The 10,767-nt window shown below is 45.2% G+C and overlaps 1 protein-coding gene across 6 annotated transcripts in view; it reads right to left on the bottom strand.

Moving 5' to 3' along the window:
- Positions 1–1,473: 1,473 nt before the first annotated feature.
- The window catches only part of ACOT9 (acyl-CoA thioesterase 9), a 25,784-nt gene continuing 16,490 nt past the window's right edge, over positions 1,474–10,767 (bottom strand). For 5 of the 6 annotated variants that reach the window (XM_031023504.2, XM_081809044.1, XM_081809045.1 and 2 more), the window contains 8 exons: positions 7,221–7,294; positions 4,195–4,262; positions 3,539–3,650; positions 3,286–3,376; positions 3,025–3,110; positions 2,532–2,619; positions 2,234–2,384; positions 1,474–1,776 (listed from right to left, as the gene is read on the bottom strand). In XM_031023504.2, coding sequence (XP_030879364.2) covers positions 1,703–1,776; positions 2,234–2,384; positions 2,532–2,619; positions 3,025–3,110; positions 3,286–3,376; positions 3,539–3,650; positions 4,195–4,262; positions 7,221–7,294 — 744 coding nt within the window. In that variant the 3' untranslated portion in view covers positions 1,474–1,702. The remainder of the gene's footprint in view (positions 1,777–2,233; positions 2,385–2,531; positions 2,620–3,024; positions 3,111–3,285; positions 3,377–3,538; positions 3,651–4,194; positions 4,263–7,220; positions 7,295–10,767) is intronic. The other variant, XM_081809046.1, reaches the window with a different exon arrangement.

The raw sequence follows: 10,767 nt of genomic DNA, 5'->3' as shown, positions 1-10,767 counted from the left end.
TGGGGACCTGGGTCTGTTCCCCTGACTATGCCAGAAGTGCCTGCTCATATTCACTGTGACTCCAGGAAATATTATAATAATGTGAACATTTTTTAAAGATTTATTTATTTATTTGAGAGAGAGAGAGAGTGAAAGCAGGGGCCGAGGCAGAGGGAGAGAGAGAATCTCAAGCAGACTCCCCGCTGAGCACAGAGCCTGACACGGGGCTCGATCTCACAACCCTGAGATCACGACCCGGACTGAAAAGAAGAGCTGAGATGTTCAACCAATTGAGCCACCCAGGCGCCCCAATATGAAATTTGTTTCTTAAAAGAAAGCTCTCCAGCTAATTCTGTGGCAGAACCAAGTTTGCGATCACTGATCTAGAACCAAGACTAAGGATCGCTTCCTTCCCAGGAGCACCTGCTCTGGGATGATTCTTCTTCTGTACAGCCTGGGTTTTGTCTCTTGCGGACTCAACCACCCTCCCATCCCATCAAGGAAGACACTGTCTCAGCAAGACTCATGGGAATACCTCCCTTTGGGTTCCTAGGTGACCCTGTGATACCGGACACAGCCTCCCTTGCTAGATTCCCAAGAAGCAGTACAGTGTTCTGGTAAGGGTGCCCACCACCTGGCTCTGAGTGCTAGCACCACCACTTACCAGCTGTGGGACCGTAAGCAAGTTACTTAACCTCTCTGTGCTTCCGTATCCTGAGTGGACTAACCTGAGGGGGTTTCGGAACCTACCTCTAGTGTACATGTCAAGTGCTTAGGACTGTGTTCAGTAAGCATCCGCAGCTGCTATGATCACTGTTCCTATTTTTGGATCAGATATATCCTGGCCAGCCCCTAGCTGAGTGTGCTGAAGAGCTGTCCGGCGAACAAAAGAATGAACACTTGGCTCCTGTGTGTCCTTATCGGGATCATCTCTGAACACCTCCTCTTAGTATGGCTTTAGATCTAAAGCTTCCCACAAATCCTTCCAAATGCCTTACCTTTTGTTGGATCCCTTCACCCTGACTTTTCATCTTCCCTCTGCTAACAACAAAAGCTGGGCAACAGGAGCAGCTGGATGGCTCAGTTGGTTAAGCGTCTGCCATCGGCTCAGGTCATGATCCCGGGGTCTTAGGATCAAGCCCCGCATCAGGCTCCCTGCTCAGCGGGAAGCCCGCTTCTCCCTCTGCCACTCCCCCTGCTTGTGCTCTTTCTCTGTCTCTCTCTGTGTGTCAAATAAATAAATAAAATCTTAAAAAAAAAAAAAAAGCTGGGAAGCAGAGGGAGGCAAAACACAGAGGAATCATGTCGGGTTGATGGGCTTAGCACAGGGGAACTGCCGCCAAAGTGAGGTTTAAGGAGCGCCCTCCAAACACCTTGGCAGGAAAGCACACATCCGGACAGTTTGGGAGAAGTGTAAGAAAAGAACTGTTTCCAACTGCGTACCAAGGCCTTCTGCCCCCATTTCTCGACCACACAGGAGGCAACACGGTAGGGTCACAATTTAAATTGTCTTGAGAGTATTTATTGTTTAATAACTCCTCCTCCCTCTGCCCCACCCAGCTACCCTCTTGGTCTGCTTTTCTGATCATCCTAAAGGCTGAACACATTCTTCTCTCTGGAGGACAAGAATAAACACTAAAGCCAGGGCACGTGATCAGGCCTCCCTCAGGTTCTAGGTCAGTGTGGAGAGTTGCTCTTCAACAGCATGGTTTTCCTAGGGCTCCTAGTCCTTTCTCAAGTTCACCGGTACGCTCATGGAACTGAAATGCCGCTTCCCATCTAAATACAACATGGACTCTGAAACACAGAAGAGAGAACCGTGAAGAAACCCGTGCAACCTTACAAAATCATCATACGAACACAAGACTACTTGGGAACACAAGGACAGCAAGGAGCGTGCAAAACGCACTGGGCGTGCCCTGTGGGGCCGGGGCCGGGGCCGTGCAAGGCTCCTGGGGGAGTGGGCCTTGACTCTCGCCCCTCTCCTCGGGCCAGGCCAGTCTGACCACCAGTGGCTGCTTGCAGTTGGCCCCAACCCCTCCGACAACAGGCAGGTCGGGCAGGGCAGTGACAGGCGCCTGCAGGCCAGGAGGCATCTGGGCCTGCAGGGCTACTGCCCCTGAAAAGCACAATCTTCTAAAGACCCGCTCTTGTACTAATAGGCATCGGCACACTTCCTACAACAATTGAAAAGAAGAAAAGTAGCTTTGAAAGTTCTTCCGTTCATTAGGGACAAGCAGACATTGCTGCTCACCTCCGTACGTTCTGGGGAAAACCAAGGGCACTTCTTTTTCCGACATGAATGTGAAATGAAAGACATTGGTGGTCATATGCTCTTTACTCTCAAGAGAGGCCACTTCACTGTGTACTCGGACTTGAATGTAATTGTCCTGAGTAAAGCAAACCTAGGAGATTTAGACATGACAGTTAGTCAAGGGCACTAGCAAGCGGGGGAGGCAGTCTTAAGAGAAACAGTGGCTTTAGAAAAAAAAAACTTCTCTTCTAGGCCCAAATGATAAAAAATTGTCTTTCATCTCTCATCGCACACCTACCTGCGAAGAAAGAAACAGCAACGATCCAACATCTACGGGTTTCTGAAACATGATATCATCCACTGCGACTACAAACGGTCGGGAGCCACTAACAGACAAAAGGCAGAACTGGGGTCAAGCACAAAATGCAGATGATCTCTATTTCTCCCCTAACAATCAGCTGAAGCAAAATTTAAATGATCAAAGAATAAGCCTAGGGAAGGGGGAAATAATCCTACCAGTGAGAAATGGTAAGTGATGCCCCTGAGACCAGATCACCCCTCTACCTTTTCCCTCCTGCCGATCATCACCCCTTCTCAGGTCATTAACGAACTGAAAAAGGCAGAGCAACAGCCTTTGAAAAGTAACATCAAAGGCAGCTGGTATCACGGAAATATTTATTTAATAACAGAGCATATGCCCCAACACATACAGACTGGTCCAAAGTGCTTCAATTCAATGGGATAGTACACATTGCTTCTCAGAAGTTAAAACCACCTTCAATCTAACTCACCCAAAGTTACAAGCAGTAGCCCATCCAAGTTCATATGCTTTCCTCATCAGGAAACCACCAAAGATCCGATTGAAAATGTTGCGCTCCTATTGGACATACAATAAGATTAACAGACACAAGCTCATGGCCACCCTCAAAGCCAGAAGGAAGGAATGCACAGTGCTACAGAACGGAGGTCAGTTTCACGGTGTGTCAGATTTTACATGAGAACCACGAATGCAAGTCATCCTATTTAAAAGATTTTTCATTAACTGACAATACCTGTGGGTGGCAAACTTCCAAGCTCTTCAGTTTTGAATCCTCCATCCACACTGCATTGGGGGGCAAAACTCGACTTTGAAAACTTACAGTCCTGTACAAACGGAGATTGAGTAAACCCTGTCAATGCCATGGTTTTGCTGCCGAAAAGTAAAATATCTGCAAACAACTCCCAGTATGCTGAGGCAGGCGTAACTGTGGAGAGGGCCGAGGTGTAAATGCTTTTGCAACCTGCAATCTCACCATGCTAACTTACTTCGGATCCAGCGTGTGAAGAAACATCTCATGGATAGTATTCCTTTCCTCAGCACTGGGAGCCATTTTCAGTAATGACTTGGCACTGAAGGAAACCCTTCTCCCCTTGTTCACTGGAACACAGGACAATAAGGAGCTACAGTTAGTGGGGGGGGAGTCACCGAACAGCACTGGGGTTCCTGACCTGGGCTGCCTTGGACCCTACAAAGGCAGCATTTCTAGATTTTGAAAAGCCACGGGAAATTCCACATATATCCCAGAGAAGGCTGCTGAGGCTTCATAAGGTGACTGGCGATTCTCTGCCTCCAGATGGAAATTATACTGGCTCAGTGTGGGAGCACTTTAAGACCACACGTAAAGACCATCCTGACCTACAGCCCTGACCAGCTGTTATTTTACTGATCCATTTCCCATTTTATTAAAAAATGAGAAAGCAAATTATTTTACTTAATGAATATTGTCTAACTGATAAAACTGTTCAAACTATGGACTCCAATGGAAAAAAAATAAGGTATTTTTAATTTCAGTAAATTCTTGGCATGAGTAAGACACGTGACTGGCATGAGGAGTCCATCCATACTCTTCCACAACCTCCTCTGCAGTACAGGTAATGGGCTTTTTAAACTGTATCTTTACATTATAAACAAATTAATATACATTCTCCTTGTCTAAAGAGCTCTTCTTCCTCTGGGCTTTCAGGGATGAGTGGATTTACAAACGCCGGCCTAAAGAGAAGAAAAGAAAAGATTACAGCTTAAGAGGTGTCATTCCCCAGTAAATATGGAAGGTGAACAATTACCCACTCATTTCAAAAGTCTTTGCTGCTGGTCTTGGGTAATGCTGTCTGACTGCTTCCCATAATAACCCTGGAACAACTGGGGAGCTTTCCAATTACGGACCAGTCTGTACACTAGAAAGTTCACATTTATAAAAAGGATACTGCCTCTCACCAAAAAATTTCACCTGATGACGGTAACGAGGAAACAGTGAAAATAGGCCGTAGAACATTCTACAGGACACCTGGCCTGGACTCTTCAAAAAATGTCAACATCTTAAAAGACAGAAAATGGCAGAGGGACTCTTTTTAAAACACATGCTAACTACATGCAGTACATGATCCTTGATCAGATCCTGACTCAGGGGAAAGGGCTATAAAAGACATCCTAGGGACAAGTGGCAAAGTTTGAATATGGATCGTATCTTAGATAGTATCACTTAAATTTCTTGGCTACAATAAAGGCATCGAGTTTGTGTAGTGGAATGACCTTATTATCAGGAGGTACATGCTGAACCATCTATGGGTGAAGTAGTCTCAAAACTTATTTCAAATGATTCAGGGAAAGAGCGTCCACGTGTGTACTTATAGAGAGAGGGCCAGAGAATAAGGCTGGAGGCAAAATGGTAATCGGTGAATGTAGGTGAAGCCTTTATGAGTGCTCACTGCATTATTCTACCTCTCCATAGGTGGCAAAGTTTTCAAAACGGAAACGATAGAAACAAACATACTGAAATGGCAGCTCGGAAAATTCAAAAGCATCAGCTGCGAGAGAACCTTTAAATCCCGCCCTTTCCAGAGCTGGCAAGGAGCCCCAGGCCAGCCAGCAGCAGGTCAGCTGGGCTGGCAGCAGGAGTGAAGAGTGGGTGGCTGCATTCTACGCTCACATCAGTCACCAAAGGATGGTTTGATCCTAACTTGCTCTTCCGCATCAGCTCCCCATGAAGCAGGAGAGACTTCTCATTGCAGACTCCTCCTTCAAGTTTCTAAGCCAAATTAGACTCCCCACAGGCCCCTAGACTGTCCTGTACCAACAGCAATCCTGTTCCATTCCCTCCCACCCAGCACCACCCCAACAGTTTGACAGGATTTCTCCGTTTCGTTGCCTTGGGTGTGACTGCTGGTTAGGAACCAAAAACACAACTTAAAAGGAAAAAAGTAGAAAGCCAAAGCAGTCAAAATCTGTAAAGTTCAATCTGACTTGGAATTGAGGGTATAAACTCATGAGGCTGGGTGTGTGTTTGTTGCTTTTTAACAGACATCCTAGCTCTGTCCACTGAAAAGGCTTAGAGACAGTGACAAACGAGTAACAACGTACAGTTCTGGTGCCCGGATTCTGGTCTCTAAACACCAGTGCTCGCTAAGGGGAACCCCAGGGCTCTGTGGAGAAATGGCTGATTCCAGGCCTGAGGCGGGAAATCTATAAGATGAGCCCAAGATATCCCACTGTACCAGAGAACAGGAAGACTAGCAGGGAAATATCAAAAGAGCTTTCACAGGAGCAAGCTTAAAGGGGCTCCCACCGCCCAAAGATGGTACACTCTGAGCACCAGGAAGAACAAGGGCTGCAATTTACTGAAATACATACCATTAAAATCCATGAATTCACAATGACACTTTTAAAAAAGCCAAAAAGTAGACAAACCATGTCATCACTAGCTAGTCAAGCAACTCATTATTAGGAAAATGTGTAAATAAAGGGCAAGAATGAAACAATCCTCACTTTCCTTTACAAACCAAATTGCCCTAGCTAATAAAGGAAAGCTCTTCTTTCTAGAACTCCAGGTAGTAAATACAGAAGACAAGACAGGATTTAAGAATCGTTTACATCCCTTAATGATTAAAGCAATGATTAGCAATGGCGTTCAAAGCACTGGAGAAAGACTGATAGGGAGCTAGCTATTCACAGGGTGACAAAGTATACTCGGGGTACACCCTGCACCCTACTAGAGCCTGCAGATTATTGCTGATCATAAGAGGATCAAGTGAACCCTATAATGAAAAGACCAGTTTAGTCACTACTGAACCACCACGCACCAATCTTGGCATCGCTATGAGTGGGACAATCTGTACCTCCTGATATGATACAACATGAGATACATTACAATTTGAGATACACAGATCTCATCACCTACAAGATGCTCTCATCAAGTAAGCTGAACCTGAATCTAACCAAGGCTTTAGATCTAACTTCAGTTTAGAGAAAATACTAGGGATAGAGAAACAAGTAAAAAAAATACCATGAGGAAGCCATGAGACAAATCCAGAAAGTTGGACACCATACAGAGGACTCCATCTGGCCTTTCAACAAATTGATATAAAACACTAAGGGGGCAGCAGGACACACAACTATTTTGGATTAAAAAGCCTTAAGAGATCATACAATTCTGTGAATACACTAAAAGTCACTGAATTACACACTTTCAATAGGTGAATTGTATGGTATGTGAATTATACCTCAATAAAGCTATTAATAAAACAACAGGCTTAAGGGACATAAAAATCAAATGTAGTATGTAAATTTTGTTTGGATCCTGACTCGAACAGATCATTAAAATGATATCTGGGAAAAACTGAATATAAATTGACCATGAGAATATATTACGAACTTACTCTTATTTTTGTTAGGGACGCTAATGGTAATGTATTTATTTAGGAAGATATCCTCATCTTTAAAGAGATGTCTACACAAAAGTATTCAGAGATGAAAGGTCATTATGTCTGGGATTTGCTTTAAAATATAACAAAGAAAATAATATAGTATGAAGAAACAGATGAAGCAAATATGGCAATAAAAAATGTTAAAAATTCTAAGTCTGATGGGTATATGGAAATTCTTTATAGTCTCTCTAGTTTTAGGTCTCTTTGAAATTTTCAAAATAAACAATTAGGAAAAAAGAGCAGTTACCCTTTATTTTCAGAATCACGAGCCACCATTACAAATGTTGCATCCAAAACAGGACAAAATTCATTGCCATGTAACTAAAGAACAATGGAAAGAAAATACAGATGTAAGAAATGCATTTACTGGGAAGACCTACTACAATTCTAACAGCTAGCATGCATGCTTTGAGAAAGGCTGCAATTAGAAAAAGAAAAGTGCATTCATTAACCACCATCTGCAGAACTAAGCTCTGGGTGAACGGCAGCGTGACCAAGGAGCCTGTGGTGTGGGAGAGGAGAGAGACTTCCTAAAATTCAAACAGCATCCAGGTGAGAAGGGCTGGGATGGCCACGACCGACGGGCTTTGGAACCGCGCATGACTGAGACTCAAGGGCAAGGGTCACAGAGGGACCCTCTGCATCAGCATCATTGAACTGTCCAGCAGCACGCAGCACCCCAGCGTTCTTCACGCCTGCCGGTCCTCATGACGGCACACAGAGCCAGCTGAATGGCCCACTGGTCTCACAGACATTAGTGTTTTCAGTGTGCCAGCGACGAGGCGAGGATCATGATAATCCTGTGGGTTGAGGGACATATTTACAATTGCGCAAGGCTTTGAGGTTTTAAGGTATTTCTTATCCTCTAGGAGTCTGTACTTCCAGGGAAGTTATACCGTGAAGTCCCGTCATCAGCTGGGGGTACACTAGGCTCGCTCGTCCACAGACCTCACCCCTCATCCTCCTCCCTGCTGCCCATTCAGGCCCCTATCACCCTCCCCCTCAACCTTCTTCCCGCATCTGCTCTAAGCCTGCAGGCACTACACATAAAGCCTTCCACAACACAGCCCAGATTCCCCTCTGGTCGTTCACTGAACAGCCCCCTCACACCTGCACCTTTTGCCCTAGCTGACAACTTGGAGGTCCTGGAAGTGCACTCGTCCTGTCCAGGCCCGTGCCTGATGCCTTCCTCACAGCCGCCCTCCACAGGACACTCCTCCCCACCCCTGCCCTGTCCCTCCTCCCCAGGCAGAGGCCATCATTCCCTCCTTGGTTTGCCATGAGAATGGGAATGAAATCCTCCCCTAAAAGTGGCTCTCAATATAACAGAGATGGATAGCACTCCTATTGGGAGCATTTGGGTATGTGTCAAAGAGGTTTTGGTTGCCACATGACTTGAGGGACGTCGCTAGGGGGGCAGAGGGAACCTAGACACCTCACAACGCAGGGGACTGTCCTGCATCACTAAGAATCTTCCTACATGCAATGCTGACAGTGTCCCTGTGGAGAAATGCTGCACGATGCTTAAATACTACAGACCTCCTTTGACTGACCATGAGATTACACGCCAACACACCCATCATAAACTGAAAATATCATTAAGTTGAAATGTGTTTAATACACGGAACCTGGAGAACATCACAGCTTAGCCTAGCCTACCATACACGTGCTCAAGAACATTGACATTAGCCTACAGTTGGGCAAAACCATCCAACACAAAGCCTATTTTATAACAAAGCACTGAGTACCTCAGGTAATTGACTGAATACAGTTCTTTAAGAATGGCTGAATGGGGACAGGCGGGTTGCAAGCTATGAGTCAGCTACCCTCACAATCATGTGGCTGCCTGGGGGCCGCGGCCGCTGGCGTGCTGCATATCACTCGCCCGGGAAGAGATCAAAATTTAAACTTCAAGGTACAGTTTCTACTGAACGCTCTTTCACACCATCGTGAAGCTGAAAATCAGAAGTCAAACCACCCTAAGTTGGGGACTGTGTGTATATCACAGTCATGTATATACGTGACTGACTCCCTATTGAGGACAAAGACCGTTTTTGCTCACATTTGCATCCCTAGCACTTAGCACAAAGACCGACAGATAGCAGGTAATTGCTGGTGGATGAATTAAGGCAGAAAATGACTGAGCACTACTAGAATGTAAGCTCTAAGAGAATGAAACTTCGTGTAGCTCACTGCTGTATGCCTAGCACAGAACAGACACTCAAGGAACAAGGGCTAAGTGAATGAGAAATGAATGGATGTCCGGAAGTGGGCTAAGCGACTCATACCCAGATGCTGTTGTTAAGACATGCATAGCCTGGTAGAAGACAAAAAGATGTGTTCATACGCCGCTTGGTGGAGAAGAGATTCGCAGGTGCCAGGAGAAAGGATCAGAGCAAGGGTACTGAGGAATGAGTCATGGGGAAGGAACAGGGGCTGTGAGCTAGAAGGACAAGGGAAGCATCCGAGCATGAGGGGATCCGGAAGCGCAGGTGGAATGTGGATATGTGCAGCCAGAGCATAAGCATTTCAGGCAAAGAAAAAAGCATAAGCAATGATACTCATCCAACTCACTGTTTAAATTATGGTTTATTATAATGAACACCTAATAGTGTCAAGCATGCAAAAATGAACAACTCTCTACTCCTGGAATGTTCAGAATGTCCAGCAGCAAGCTCTAGGAAATGGTAAGTTGGCAGGAATACAGTTGGAAAGGTAGGTGGGAGCTAGTTTATGGAGCACCCTGGATCCCAACTAGTCAAAAGAGTTTAGGCTTTAATGCACAGACAATGGTCACAGAAGGTTTTTGAGAAGGAAAGCAATGTGATTTAAGGTCAGCTCTGGAATGTCTAACTGGTAAAAATCTGTACAGTTAACAGAGAGACAACAGACTAGAGGCAGGCAGACTCGCTAACTAGGCCCCTGTGTTTCATTCAAGGCCTTACTGCTTCTTGTGTGACAAGAAAGGACTCTGGTGAGTTGTTATGGGTGATGAATTTGCAAGACTTGGCAAAAGGCTGTGTAGGCAAAGGGGAAAATGGAGGAGGATCAGGACTGGAAAAGAAGCTAATGTACTCAGTTTGTAACACACTGGATTTGAGGTAGCAAGAGCACACGTAAGGGGAGAGATGTAACAGGCGCTCAAAAGATAGATCTGAACGTCAATCCCAGAAAAGATTTGGGACCACGTCCATAGTAATGATAATAAATTAACATTGCCAACATGTGATTAGTGGTCATTGTGTGACAGGCAATTGTACCAAGTAATTAAAACGGTTGGGTTGTTTTTTCATTCATCCTTACCAAATATAACATGGTACTATTTCTGCGTCCATGTTACACTTGAGAAAACAGAAGCTCAGAGAAGGTAAGTAATTTACCCACAGTCACATGGCTAATAAGCAGCAGAGCTGGGATTTAAACCTACAGGTACCCAAACCAAAGGCAAAACACCTACCACCAACCTTCCTCTCTGGAATAGAAAGGATCACTCAGGTCTTGCATTATTAGTCAAAATGGCCAATGAGAAACACAAACTTAAAACAGAAGTTTGTACTTGTCTGACATTAATTTTCATTGGTTCTCTCCTTGAAATAACTCCTGCATCTCTTTTCAACCTATTTGGCCAAGATTCAAATTACTAAGATTCCCCAGAAAGCAGGTCCTATGGCAGGAATTGGAGCAGGGTAGGAATCAACCATGAAGGTAGCTCAGTCGGTTAGGTGTCCAACTCTTGGTTGCAGCTCAGGTCATGATCTCAGGGTCCTGGGATGGAGCCCCGTGTCGGGCTCTGT

This window comes from Leptonychotes weddellii, chromosome X (genome assembly GCF_054177405.1).
Source record: "Leptonychotes weddellii isolate Sample4059 chromosome X, ASM5417740v2, whole genome shotgun sequence".
Taxonomy (NCBI): domain Eukaryota; kingdom Metazoa; phylum Chordata; class Mammalia; order Carnivora; family Phocidae; genus Leptonychotes; species Leptonychotes weddellii.
Note: the sequence above shows the minus strand (reverse complement) of the source record. Positions and strands in the feature narration are given on the sequence as shown.